Here is a 15,098-nt window from a genome sequence, read left to right on the forward strand (position 1 = left end):
ATGCTAGCATTAGGCCACCTTACCATGCTAACATTAGCCCACCTTGCTATTACCATCCTAGCATTAGCCCACCTCACCATGGTAACATTAGCATGCCTTGCTAGCAACATGCTAGCATTAGGCCACCTTACCATGCTAACATTAGCCCACCTTGCTATTACCATCCTAGCATTAGCCCACCTCACTATCCTAGCATTAGCCCACCTCACAATGCTAACATTAGCCCACCTTCCTATTACCATCCTTGCACTACCCCACCTTACCATGCTAACATTAGCCCACCTTGCTATTACCATCCTAGCATTAGCCCCATCTTATCATGCTAACATTAGCCTGCCATGCTATCACCATGCTAACATTAGCCTGCCACTATATGATGGTACACCAACCATGGCTAACTGACCAATGATGCTAACGCTACATCCACATGAATGAGCCTGATTAAAATGTTTTTCTCTACATAAAAATGATTAAACATGAATTTGAAGACATGTTCAGAGGATTGTTCAGGTAAAACAGCAGGTTCCTCTCCGCTGTTCTGGAAGGAACCTCCAAGGAAATCCACTGGCTTTCCTCAAAATTTCCTTCCTCTGATGTTTGAGTGAAGGTCAGAGGAACATCATTAAGCCCCCACCCAACCCCCACCCCGTTACTATGATGAGTGACTTCAGAAAAGAAAACATCTGCGTGTGACAGGATAAAACATTAAAGATGGTGTAATGAAGAACGCTAGCAGCGCTGTTTTTACATTGTGTTATAATGACAGCCAACATGTTCTCTCTGAGGGCGGCTGCCATGAATCCTACGATGACATCACTGGATGGAATGAGGATAACAGCTCTGCATATTAGCAGCACATTAAAACATCACGGCTATCTGTAAGAGGAGCTGCAGTGGGGGGGACAGCGATGCAGGAGATACTTTTAATAAACACCAATTAGATTCCAGTGTTTGGAGAAGGATGAGGAGGCCGCATGGCGCCGCGTCACCTCAGAGTCATTATTAGAGATAATGACACCAGCCGAGCTTTCTGCAGGGCGGAGATGTGTGACAGCAGAATAATTAAGTGCTTCTAATTACATGTCAACCGGGGGGGGGGGGGGGGGGGGGGGGGGGGTTCAGGCTGAGAGAGAGCAAAAAGAACCAAAAAGAAAGACTAGAAACATAGAAAAATAACAGACATATAAACTAGCCTCCAGCTGACCCCAGACTCTGATGCTGATGAGATGTTAGAGCTGAAGCCCTCCGGACATGAAGAAGATGAAGGAGCGGGGTGGACTGGGCGATAAGATGAAGAAAGGGGAAAAGGGCGAGGAGGAAGAGGAGGGCGTGGGGGGGGGGGGCAGTAGATGTAATCCTACTGATAAAAGGCTGCTTTAATGTCAGCACTGGCCTGTTTGCAGATAAAAGCTTCTCCATGTTTCAGAGGTCCGTCCTACAGCTGGTGGGAAGAGCAAAACCCATGGTCGCTATGGTTACCTCCACCGGACAGAAACCAGAAACCAGTTTATATCTAAGAACTGGTTTCATGCCTCCTGTTCTCGGTGGACCAGTGACTTTATAGCAGTGAGGAAGCTCCAACAGAACTGATCTCAGACTGGATCGATGGTCAGAACTTAGAGACAGAAGTTATTGAGAGAAAGGCCACGTTTGGGTTTCCATCATGAAGCCGGAGGCCGACTGAGGCGCCCTGTCTGGAACTTGGTTCATAACTGGTTTAACTGACGGAATCTACTGATAGTAGCATTCAAAATGGCCGCTCCCAGTCAAATGCCAGCCGAATGGCAGCCCACTCACCAGCAACTTCCAGCCGCTGGCTTCTCCTGGGCTTTCCTTGTGTTACTCTGACTAAACCCTTTCACTGAATTACAGGGTCTGACCAGGAGATGGCGCTTCTCTTTAGATCTAAACGTCCACAAATCATGACAGAAAGAATATTTTAGTACAAAGATTGATGTGTAAAAAGGACTAGCCAAAAACTTGCCAAGGACCAGTCAAGGACCAGCCAAGGACTAGCCAAGGACTAGCCAAGGACCAGCCAAGGACTAGCCAAGGACTAGCCAAGGACTAGCCAAGGGCCAACCAAGGACCAGCCAAGGACCAACCAAGGACCAACAAAGGACCAACCAAGGACCAGCCAAGAACCAACCAAGGACTAGCCAAGGGCCAACCAAGGACCAGCCATGGACCAACCAAGGACCAACAAAGGACCAACCAAGGACCAGCCAAGGAGCCAAGGACCAGCCAAGGACCAGCCAAGGACCAGCCAAGGACCAGTCAAGGACTAGCCAAGGACCAGTCAAGGACCAGCCAAGGACTAGCCAAGGACTAGCCAAGGACTAGCCAAGAACCAACCAAGGACTAGCCAAGGACTAGCCAAGGACCAGCCAAGGACTAGCCAAGGACTAGCCAAGGACTAGCCAAGGACCAGCCAAGGACTAGCCAAGGACCAGCCAAGGACTAGCCAAGGACTAGCCAAGGACTAGCCAAGGACCAACCAAGGACTAGCCAAGGACTAGCCAAGGACCAGCCAAGGACTAGCCAAGGACTAGCCAAGGACTAGCCAAGGACCAGCCAAGGACTAGCCAAGAACCAACCAAGGACCAGCCAAGGACCAACCAAGGACTAGCCAAGGACCAGCCAAGGACTAGCCAAGGGCCAACCAAGGACCAGCCAAGGACCAGCCAAGGGCCAACCAAGGACCAGCCAAGGACCAGCCAAGGACCAGCCAAGGACCAGCCAAGGGCCAAGTAAAATTGTGAACGGCTCCTACTTAGTAATTCAGCCCATGTAGAGAAATATCAGTTTCCATCTCTGTTTCTGAGGAAGGAGCAGTAAACCACCCCACCTGCTCGTGTCTTTCAGACGCTTCAGCCTCTGTGAGGACAACAGGACGGGTGGTGCCGCCCTGAAGGCTCAATGCTTCCTCCACAGCGACTCTATTACTCCATTTCCGTTTCTGCAAACCTGCTAGGATTCTGTTCTGATGACGACAGACGAACCTCCAAAGGTGTCAGCGCAGAGCGAATGATCCAATCCAATTCATCAGTAGATATTTTGTCTAATTTTAATTCAAACTAAATAAAAAACTAAAGTAGACTGAGGAAAGGTGTCTGTGCAAACTTTTGTAAAAAAATTTAGCTAAGGCTATAAAACTCCTCTGATAACATTTCAGAAATATATAAAAAAGAAATTGTAATTCAACCCGGTCTCTACCTCCTCATCTTTCTGTCCATGGCTACTTTTCTCTTTCACTTTCACGCACTGACTTTTTACTGTTTCCTGATTAACCTTCATGTCCAAAGAGACAAACATGCAAGACTGAAAGTTTTTGTTCACAAATGACTAAAATGATTTAGCCAAACTACTCGAACTAGCTCTAGAAAATGTTCCCCATCGTTCTAAGGTCTGGTCCACATGGAGACGGACGCGGTACCTTCTGACGAACGGCTGAGAGTAAAGCTGTAATATCAGACAAACAAAGAGGAGCCTGAAGGTAGCAGTGGGAGGCGGAGCTTCAGCGTCACCGTTAGGAAAAGATGCGTCTGGCATGAACACTGAAAGATGAAACTGCTGCTATCTGATCTTTCCACTCTGGGAGTTTGTTTTCTTATTCCATTCTTTACTTATGTCACCTTTCTCTTTTGTCTCTCTGCTAATTAAGCTCACTCCCTTTTCTCTCATATCTGCCTGAAAATGCAAACTATCAGACTGACCCAGATGCTCTGGTTCACCTGCAGCTGCAGTTAGGCAGCTCTGCATCGCAGCAGTGCTGCACTTTATTGGGGAGGAAAAGAACCATCTGATGCCACCATCTCTTCTTCTACTCTGACTCTTCAGCTCTTTCTGTTTGGCTGAAATCATCGGCGCCCTGATTGGTCAAAATCCTGGATTATTAAAAATTACATCACAGTTTCTGAGATAGCCTATATATTGACCTTAAATTATTGTAAAGTTGATGCATCTGTCCTGCTTGTGCCTCTCTGAGGGCCTGAAAGCACGTCTGACATATGATCAAAGGTGTAACATCGACTCCTGGCATCATTTTAAAACTACAGTGAAACTAAAAAACCCTTTTCTAGATTTTATTAATGTTTTTATAAAGGTTTCAAACCACAGAAGATGCAAATGATCCAGAGCAGACTGGTCCGTACTGCCTTCATGTTTTAATGACGTTATGATCAAAACAAAGGGATGAAATGAATCTCAAACTGTTTTAAAGGACCTGTGTTCAGCTCAGACGCTAAGAATGAAAGCGTCCAACGAGTTTGCATCTAGTGATCGTCTCTCTAAAGGCTTCAGCTTAGCAATACTGAAGGACCAGGATGGGAGGCCGTTCGAACCAGTCCACTCTGAAACCAAACCTCTACATTCACCTTCTGAAACAAACATAAAGTTCAGATTAAAATAAAAAGGAGCCAGAAGCTTTTATTTTTTAGGTTCACACTAATAGCTCACAGAAATAAGAGCAGATGACATCTGGCAGTAACAGAAAATGGAAATGGGAACAAGCAGGACTTTTAAATACCAGAGGAAGAGGAGGAGGAGGAGGAGGAGGAGGAGGAGGAGGAGGAGGCTGGACATGATCAGAGCTACTTCAGCCACTCAAACAGTCCCTCTGGGATCTGATGAAAAGACACCAGTTTAGACTAAACTGGTGAGAAAGTCCGTTTCTGTCCTAGGCGGCACCCTGGACTCAGCGACTGAGAGGGGGGTGCTGTCCAAGCTTCCACCCATCATGGACACCACCTTCCACCCTCTGCAGCAGACTGGAGAGCAGCTGAGCAGCTCCTTTAGTCAAAGACTTTTACAGCCTGTTTGTATTAAGGACTGCAGGTCATTCATCCCTGCTGCAACCAGACTCTACAATGAGACACTACAACCGCAATAACTGCTGCAATGGAGAATGAGCAATTGCTATTTGATACCCTGTGCAATAACTATATGTATAGATATCCATCTATATAAATACAGATGTAAACACCCTGTGCAATAACCCTGTATAATGAAAAACAAAGCTGTCATATGTGGATGCACTACATACTGTACATACTCCCAAATACATTTTTCTTCCTTTGGCACCTTCTTCTTTTTCTTCTCCTTTGACTATATGAGCTGATCTAACAAGTAAATTTCTCCACTGTGAGATCAGCAAAGTCAATCAATCAATCAATCAATCAATCAATCAATCAATCAATCAGTGGAGGAGTTTAACTGTGTTCAGCAGATTTGAACCAACAGGGTTCCTACAGCATAAGGCGAGTTAAATTCAAGACTTTTTAAGACTTTTTAATGCCACTTGAAATAAGAATTTAAGACCAAATTCACAAGAAACAAGAAAAACCAACTTAACCCAAAGGTTTATTATAACATAAAGCACTGCACTAATGTTTCAAAGCTTCCCAAACAGGAAGAAAGCTAAAAACACACAAATGACAGATATATTTGAACAATTATTTAACTGAATTCACAAACTTTGTTTTAGCAGGGAACAAAACAAATCAGTTTTAAAGCCCCAACATAACCAGTGCTAAGTCTTTTTAGCAGCTATTTTTCTTTGTATGGTTTTCTTAGTATGTTTGATTTGGTGATAAGTGGAGGCGTTGCAGAGACAAGGGTGGAACTAAACTGAGAAATACCGGCTGTTTCTCGGTAACTCCATTTTGACGCTTTGTGTTTCGTGCTTCGCATGTGTGACTCCACTGCCTTCATTCCCATCGTTCCCAGCGTGAATGACTTCTTGCACTAAATCCACTGAGCCTCATGTATGTTCCCTGGTTTTAGCCATGGAGAAAACTCTTTTGGTTACTTTTACACTTGATCATATTTTCCAGACAAAAAGTTCATGGAGCATCTCCCAAATGTCCCGGCCGCAACAACGCTTTTATTGGTTCCGCTATCGGGACAGAACCAATAATGGCGAGCCGTTATTTTTTTTAAATAAAAAAAAATATTTTCAATTTTAATGTTTTATTTAGATTACAAAAATAAATCGTAATAAAAATAATCCTATTTATGATGTTTTAAAAAATAAGACCTACGAAAGACTGATTTAAGATATTTTAATACCAATTAAGGCCTTAGTTTTATTTTGAAGAATTCAATGCCTTTTAAGACTTTTTAAGGAGAACGACTTCATCCAACAGAGGAAGTCTGAGGCGTCCAGGAAAGAGAGAAAAGACGTTTTCTGATTTATAATGTTGTTGTTTCATAAGATGGAGCAGATAGCGGGGAGAGGATGGTTGAAGAAGAGGATGATATCAGCCGTCCTTCCTCCTCATCTAGTCTGAATGGGCGCCCTGAACTCCCATCTGTCTAAAGCTTTATTAAACTCTCTAATCATGTCTCTCCTCGTGGAAGGGCAGCTCTGAAGGAGATGCTGCTGCTGCTGAAACATCTGTCAGCGGCACTGCGAGCAGTCTCACAGGAGACCAGGCTTCTGGCCAATCAGAGCTCAGAAGCTTGTGTCTGTGGCGCCGGTCTTCCCGCGTGGTTTAAGGGAAATCTGACAAACTTTGGCCCTGGGAAATCCTTTGAAGAGCCATTAGATAACTGCTGTGACAAGACGGAGCAGAAGGAGCCCAGCCGCTTCGCCTTTTTTCTTTCCTTTGTTCTGGAAACAGAGAACTTTCGGCCTTCTTCCTGCTCTCCCGAGGCCTCGGCTTCAGCTGCAGAATCAAGACAATTTACACGCCGACATCTTTGAAATAAAAACGGGTCTGATGCAGCTTTTGTTCAGCGGTCTGAAAGCTGAGAGGGATCAGACCGACGCTGAGAACATGATGGCTGATATTACCGTCACATTAAATCCATGACCTTTCAGAAAGCGCTCTGTTTGTTTACAGCTACATGTGAGGGCAGAGACATGGAGGATCAGGGAGCAACCATCCGCTGCCTCCATAACCGCCGTCTCACTCACATGCTTCTGCCGTTAAAAAGGAAACAAGTTTCCCAGCAGCAGTAACAGTTCAGTCAGGATGGAGCTACAATCCAGACTAAGGTGACCAGATTTCTGAAATCAAATCTGGGGACATTTTCAGCTCGTAGATAAAAAAAAAAAAAAACATCTCATCAAGATGAAATTAGGAAATGGGGACAATAAAGGTTTCATTTATTTTTACAAGTGCTTTAAATATTTAAACATGAATATATCTATAGTGTTTTCTTTATAGAAAACTAGAACTGTGTCTCTGGGTTGGGACAGAGAGTGAAGGGGTCAAAGGTCGTTAGCAGGGCTTTCTGATTTTTAATGGGAGAGGGACATGAGGGAAAGAAACGTTTTTCTTTTTTTTTTCCACCTTTCATTGTCATTACACTGAGAGGAACAGAATGAACTCTGCGTTTAACCATCCCTTTGGCAGCAGTGGGCCGCCATTGTGCGGCGCCCAGATTGTTCTTCCTTCTCTTCAGCTCTTCTTCCCATCAGTGTTCCAGTTTTCCTCTCATTCAACCTTCTCTCTCTCCTCTTCTATCAGTCTGACACTATTCTAAAACAGACGTTCATCAAAATCACTTCCAAAAACAGCAGGAAACATAGTATCTCATCTGATTAAATACTAAAAATGCTAATTAATATCTATTTTGGATAATATTTGGAGCTGGAAACAAAAGCAGCCAAATAAATGAACATTAGAGAGGTAGTCATCTCTGAGTTTTCCTCTTACTAACTCCTGTTTTCATGAGAAATGTTCTTAGAAAAGCAAAACTAACCCTTGAAGTCTATGATCATAAAACATAACTATAAATCAGAAAAAACTACTTATTATAATTAACTTTCTTAAATAAAAAGTAAAGATCACCAATCAGTTCTAAAAACATCTTTAAATGAACGCTTGTTGATCCTGGAGAACCACTGAACCAGATTAGCTCCTTATAAGGAGTTTTTAATCCCAGTTTATTTTACTTTCCAGCAGTAAAAACTGGTATTTTTTTTATTTATTTATTTATTACGTTTTAAAACACAAATAAAAAAAAAGATTGCACCACTTTTTAAACAGACGAAGAAGTAAAAGCAGAAGTTCGTTATGACATCCCAACATGGTGGGGGTGTTAATCGATTCGTTTTGTTTGGATTGTTTGGATCCCCTGATGTCCAGAAGCGCTGCACTATTTTAATCATCTTTATGTTAACAGCAGCCTAACAGCTGTTTCTGCCTAACACGCTCACGCACCTTTCTACCGTAATAACACTCTACACACAACATTTTCCCCTCATTCATAAAAGTTAAAAACGGGGACATTTCCAGGGACAGGTTTAGCCCGAAAAGGTGGTCCAAAACGGGGAATGTCCCTGGAAATTGGGGACGTCTGGTCACCTTGGTCCAGATGTTATTCCAGGCGGTTAGCTGAGAAGCAACACGTGAGCCTTCATCATTTTACCTGTAAGGTTTTCATCAGTTCTGCTCGTCTCTATTGAACCTGGACCTGGACCCATCCCCCGACCAGAAACCAACAAGCTGGCGTTAGGCAGGAGGCTCTGATGGTCAGAGCTGGAACCTCAAGCTGCTGAGGTCAGAGTTCAAGTCAGGAAGGAGAGGGAAACATAAGAACGCTGAAGGCGAGGGAAGAAGAGACGCGACTCTGGGCTTAAAGATTTCTCCAACCGCCATTAAAGGTCATGTTGAGGCAGAAGCAGCCTACTTTGGCCGAGTCCAAGGCCTTCTCCGTCTCCAAGCTGCTTCAGGCAGCATACTGACTACTACCAACCTCTCCAGAGAACCGTGGACGTCAGAAACTCCAGACTCACGTCACCATGCTTTGCTTTTTATTTTACAGTCCAGAAAAACAAAGAGAGAAGCTGTTAAACCTCCAGGCCAGCAGGTGGCATAGCGCGGGAGTCCTTCACACACCTCCTGGGTTGAAACCTTTATCCCTACCCGTTCCCACCCATCCGTCTGCCTCTTTCAGCTCATCTGATCTATAGATCAGGACTGTGAGGGCCAACCAGCGGCAGGCGGAGCGCTCTGAGGGATCCTGCTCATTCAGCAGAACCACCTGACAGACTGCCTGTGGTGCTTCTGCTGTAAACAGTCATTAGCTGCTGAGCAGAAACAGCCAAGCCTGAATTAGGAGCTCAGCGAGGCTGACGCTCCCGTCTGGATTGTTTGTGCTCCAGCAGCACGTCACCCTTACAGCCAGAGACAGGCCCTACAGAGAGGAGCCCTATAAATAAACTATTCTGCTCCGCTGCTGCTCAGCTCCCAGCGTCTGGAGGCAAACATCAGCTCAGAGTAACTTAAACCTAAACCCAGAATAAGTTCTGATCACAGAAGAGTCACAGCCGTTCTGTCCGGGTTCAGAGCGGCTCCGGCTTCTCTTCCAGGCTGGATGATCACAGATTAAAAAAAAAACCATCAAGCTTTGGGTGTCTGCGCCTTTAAGAGCCTCCAGGCCAGAGGAGCAAGTTGGGAAAGTCGCCAAGTGCTTTTCTCATGACCCCTGAGAGGAAGCCTGACTCCGTCAGAGTCCAGGGATGGAGGCGAGGAGAAGGCCCGGCGGCCGGACCTCTCTGTGGTCACCTGCTCCGCTCCTCCGTCCCGCTGACAGCCACATCAGCGCTCAACTTTCCCACAGTTTATCCGTCCCCTGTTGGACCTAAAAATATGAGTGTTTGTCGACATAAATATAGAAGCAGTCAGTGAATTTGGGTCAGAGCAACGGGCAGAACTTTAGGACATTGATCAGAGCTCTGCAGGATTTAATCACTGCATTAATCCTCTGAATGGGACTTTAATTAAGCTGATGTAATTAGATTAAAGATGGTGGCGTGGCTTCTGCTCCAGTTCATAGAATAATAATGAGTTCAACAATAAAAGCAAACGGTTCTGCTCCAAGAAAACGCCGAAAAATGGACCGAGAAGTTTCCATTCAATCGGCTGATTGGACATAAAAACACTCCTCTAAGTGGATGCTGCTACAGAGGGAAGAAAGAGTTACAGCTTCCTGTTTTCAGGATCAGAGGCTTCTTCCCAGGAAACACATCAGCCAATGAGCACCATCCTGAACAAAGGGCCTCGAAACAAGAAACCGGACCAAGCAGGAAGTGACAAGGAGAGGTTGAGCTCGATTTCAGAGGCTGCGTCCTCCAAGGACCTGCTCTACCTGGACTGGGTTCTTCCAGGTCCGTGAAAATAAGGAGACTAGAAGAATTTGCCTTTGGATTCAAACAAGTCCAGCCTTCCATCGCCTAGCAACCGTAAAGTTTACACAAAAAGCAGGCAAAGAATGGATAGTGAACGTCTCACTGCTGATCTGGGTGTTAATAATATTTCTGAGGAGCTTCAGCAGCAGTACCTACATGTCGGATATCAGATTTATAGTCTCCACCCTGCAGAGATGTTGGAATCTCAGTTTAAATGTCAGCCAAACCCATTTACATAAAACCTTTCAATAAATGAAACATTACCGCCACATATCTGACTCAATAACCATTAAAACAACTATTTTCATTCATTTCAGACGGAACTATTCCCTGACTGCATTATATTAAACTGTACTTCCAATGTCCACCACTGTTTGGCGCCATTTCCCTTTTTCCTCAGAGCAGCCGGCTTGCTTGGACTAGCAATGAATCCTGGGTTACCCAAGGCTACGGAGGATACAGCGGATGGATAAAAAGCACGCATCTGTCGGCCGCATAACGAGGAGTCTTCCAATCAGAACAGACCTCGGCGCCGCGTTATGACGTAATCAACCGACAAATCCGGCCCTCAGAGGACGAAGCCGCTGGATTAGAACTCAGCAGAGACGAAAGACAAGAAGTAGCAGATAAATACAGGAAGTGACGGTAGGATCCATGGCAGAGACGCCGTTCTCTAATTCTACCCTCAGACAGAGACCCAGACTCCTTAGGTTCCCGGTGAATCTGAACATACAGTGAGAGGACAGGAAGTGACATGCTATCACAGACTGTCGATTATTCCCCCCCCCCAAACAACTGTAGCGGTCATTGCTGACCCAGACTGCTGAGCTGTAATCCAAGATGAAAGAGGAGAGACTTTGCTGCCATCCTTCTATGGGAAAGGCAATTAAAGATAAGAATGTTACTGCTGGTCCAAATGTCTCTAAAGTCTCATTTCTGTAATCTGAAGATTCATTCAGCAGTTAGCCGCTACTGCAAAGCTTCATCACTATGGTGGAGGGGGGGGGGGGCTTAGACAATAATATGCTACTAAAAATAAGCCTTCCAACAGTCTGATGACTATAAATCCCTGACAGTCAGGACAGGAGCACAGACAGACCATCCATCGCCGTTTGAGGCTTCCTCAGATTGACCTCGTTAAGCAGGTGAAGCTTATGGGAAACAAATGAAGACGCCATGTCCAAAACGGGGCGGTTAGCGGGCAGAAACAGCAGGGCTGGCTTTAAAAGGCTCCTGCAGATGTTCCCCAACACAGGTCTAAGGCTTCTACCATCGCAGAACTACATCCTGACCAAGGTCCAACGATGGAGCCAAAGACATGCAGGCCGCTCTCCATCTTTACAAAGACACGGCAGCCTCGGGGTTCAGACAAACAGCGCTGGGACGGTTTTTCCATCAGAGCAATTCACCGTGGTGATGGCAGCATTATGCTGAGGGAAGTCTTGATTAGAGGTTAAAGTTAGTGGGAAGATGGATGGAGCTCAACGTGAGGAAATCCTGAGAGAAAAAGACTTTAGGGGAGGTTCAAGTTCAGCTGGACGACGTCCAAAACAAACATCCTGAGCTGCAGCAACGGCTTTAGATCAGAGCAGGTTTAATAGTTAGACTGGCCTAGTCAAAGGCCTCACCCAGATGGGCTTCCATCTGATCTAGTCCCAAGAGATTAAGAAGAAACATAGATGTCACCATATTGTCCACCATATTGGATCAGTCCATTTGCTGCACATGTTCAGAAAGGTCCAAACAGACAGCAGCAAACCATTTGAAAACAAACCATGCAAAGAGCAGTGTTGCTAACTTAGCGCTTTAGTCGCTATATTTAGCCACTTTTCAGACCCCTCTAGCACTTTGATTTCTAAAAAGCTCCTAGCGCCAAATCTAGAGACTTTTTTCTGCTACTGGAGACTTTGGAGACAACATCTAAAAGCAGCGAACTCTGCTCTCCAGAGCAAGTAGATTGGTAACCCCGCCTCCTGCTCTCCTCTATCTTGTCTGCTGTCATGATTCATGCAGCTATTATTTCATCCAAATGAAAAATGGAGAACAGATAAGCAGATCATGGCTTGTCTACAGTGAAAAGAAGGACTGGGTTATTTACTTTGGCCTTTTTGGAAACACAGGAAGGAGCAATCAGCTAAGTGAGCTTAGTGCTTGGAAAAAATCTTTCATTCCTTTAGAGACAGCATGAAAAGTCAGCTGAGTACAAAACATAGAGAGGAAAACAAGAAGAAAAGGGACAAGAAGAGAGGGACACAACCTAGAACAGATAATGGATGTCTATTCTATTAACATTTCTCTATCTGTAGAATGGGTCTGTTCTATGTGTTGTCCTCTCCATTCAGAGGGCCCCCTGCCTGTCTTTGCCTAGGGCCCCACATTTCTTTAATCCGCCCCTGCTCAGCGCCACGCTGACGTTTCCATGCAGCTCGGAGCAGCAGCTGCTGCATGTGGCCGCAGACATGATTCAATCAAAAACATGTTGATCAGAAACGTATTTATTCAAAACCAGAAATCCTTTTAATCTATAATCAGTGATCCGCCTCAGCAGCAGAGACGAGTCGGGGGCTCCAGGTCCTCTCCACCTTCTAAATCAGCCACACTGGAGCTTTTCAACATGAACAACCTTGCTTCCTTAGCGATTCAGCTCAGGACTTTGACTAGGCCACTCATTTTGGTGTGTTTAGGATCCTGCTGCTGAACCCAGGCTGGTTTCATCTGAGGTCACATGTTCTCCTCCATGCTTCCTTTATCCACAGCAGCCCCTAAAGCAGCCAATCATCCTACCGTGTCCGATTCCCCGGCCACTGTTTCCTAAGGACGCTGCGCCGTCATACATGTGGCTGATGGTTCTATGTAAACACTTAGCATCGAAGAAAAATGTGTCAATCAGATCAAAATTTAAAAAAAGTCTAAATTTTCTGCTAATAGATCAAACTGAGTGGAGCAGGTGACCTTCCTAAGATGGCGTCCCAACAGCACATCATCAGCTGGTTACTCCATCTACAGCGGCTACTGCCTAGAGCACAACTAAACACGCCACCTAGTGGACTGGAGGGAAACAGGAGGTAGGCAGAGGAACAGATCGGTGGTGGCTGTATGGTGCTGTGGGCCGTCTCAGGCATCAGACCTCTTCCTGCTCTCTACTCTTCCTCCCACTGAGCTATTAATCTCAGGTGGAGACCAAACATCCTTCTACTTTCATTAAACGCAGCTTCATCCAAACCTCTCTAAAGTTCACAGGGAGTGAAAACTTTGGTTCTCCTCAGCAGCCAATCAGAACCTGGCATGCAGAGAGAAGGGGGGCTGATTTAAAGTTGGTTTAAAGTAAAAAAGGTTTCTTCAAACTAACTTCGTATGTTCTGAGTCTGTCAGCAGGACCTTTCCCCGTCAGCAGAGGATGTGCGTCCACTTCCTGCTCCACTTCCTGCTCCAAGCTCAGCTCCATCAGGGACTTCCTCTGCCTGCTATTCATGGCCACTTCCTGCCTGGATCTCCTCACCTCACTAAGTTTCAGGACACACCTGCAGGTTTGGATTAACGTCCTGCAAACTCCAGAGCAGTGAGGAGGAGAAGAGCCCAGGGAGGCAGCCAGTGATGGACTGGGTGCTGAAGCAGAGCTGCCTGCCATGTTTCCCCCCCCAGGAGGAACAGGCTGCGGCTGTCAGCTCATCTGATTGTTTTGGCAACAACTCAGATCCAGACTGAGGCTCAGAGTTCATGCATCACAGGCTGTGAGAAAGTCACGCGCCTACAGACTCACCTGAAGCAGCTCTGCCCCAAACTGAGGGGGACAGGAGGACAAACTGTCCCAATCTGGACCCTGTCCCTTCATGGGTCCACTTCCTGCTGAGGAGCAGCACAGCTATCACAGTGGGAGGTTAATGCTGGTGGAGCAGGAATAAGGAGATTATTCCCAATCATGTCCAACACACTGCTTTTAATCCAGAGGAGACAAACAGGTATAATCCCAGCCTATAATCCCAGCCCATCACACTGGTTCTGATCTGAACTCAACTCAGTTCTGGAAGAAAAGGAAGAAATCAGCAAATAGGCTAAAATAATCTTATTTTGGTTTTACTGGATTAGCTTAATCCGGCGGATTAAAATGCGCTCTAGTTGTCAAACTAAAGGAAAGTCCGGCGGACCGAGCGGAACCGATCCTGATCCAGAACCAGAGGATCCAGGAGGAACCATCAGATCACTGACCTGAGATCCAGAGCAGGAAGCAGAGCCGCGGAAGGTTCCTCTCCATCATGGTGTCAGCAGCTCCGTCTGTCCTCCGCCTGGGCTGCTGCTGCTGGATCCAGCTGCTTTCTGGAGGAGGGCTGGATCCTCCTGGATCACCTCCTCCGACTCCTGCTCTCCCCCCTCCTCCCCTGCTCCCCTCCTCCCTCCCTCCTTCCGGCAACGAGAACAAAACAGAACAGAGAGACAGCAAAGTGATTATCACCGGGGGGGGGGGGGGGGACCCGGTCCGGAGGGAGGGACTGACCCACCTGACAGTCATTCCTCGGAGTCCAAACAACTTCCTGCTGTGACCCTTCAAAATAAAGCGCATCTATTATACGAGAGGAGCAGCTGCTTTTATTCTGACAGCAAAGATGAGGAACTTCCGCCCTGCTGGTCCTCACAGAGCCGCAATTTACAGGCAGCACCTGTTCTGTACTTCTGCGCCAAGAACAGGTGAAAACATTTAAACAAAAAACAGTTAAAAAACTAGAAATGATCCTAGTTAATCCGAACCGAACATCTCTGACAAGAAAGAAAGAAAGAAAGAAAGAAAGAAAGAAAGAAAGAAAGAAAGAAAGAAAGAAAGAAAGAAAGAAAGAAAGAAAGAAAGAAAGAAAGAAAGAAAGAAAGAACCTTCCTTATAATGGGTTTGGTGATTTCAGAAACTATGGAAGAAATATGAACAAATTACGAATAGAAATAATAAAACATTTAGAATACTCAACTT

At 45.7% G+C, this 15,098-nt stretch overlaps 1 protein-coding gene across 1 annotated transcript in view; it reads right to left on the reverse strand.

Moving 5' to 3' along the window:
* The window catches only part of esama (endothelial cell adhesion molecule a), a 71,512-nt gene extending 56,982 nt beyond the window's left edge, over nt 1-14,530 (reverse strand). Inside the window, exon 1 of the mRNA XM_038297838.1 lies at nt 14,348-14,530. Coding sequence (XP_038153766.1) covers nt 14,348-14,396 — 49 coding nt within the window. The 5' untranslated portion in view covers nt 14,397-14,530. The remainder of the gene's footprint in view (nt 1-14,347) is intronic.
* Between the last annotated feature and the right edge of the window lie 568 nt (nt 14,531-15,098).

The sequence above is a fragment of the Cyprinodon tularosa genome, unplaced genomic scaffold, assembly GCF_016077235.1.
Source record: "Cyprinodon tularosa strain WSP-4 unplaced genomic scaffold, ASM1607723v1 ctg399, whole genome shotgun sequence".
NCBI lineage: Eukaryota > Metazoa > Chordata > Actinopteri > Cyprinodontiformes > Cyprinodontidae > Cyprinodon > Cyprinodon tularosa.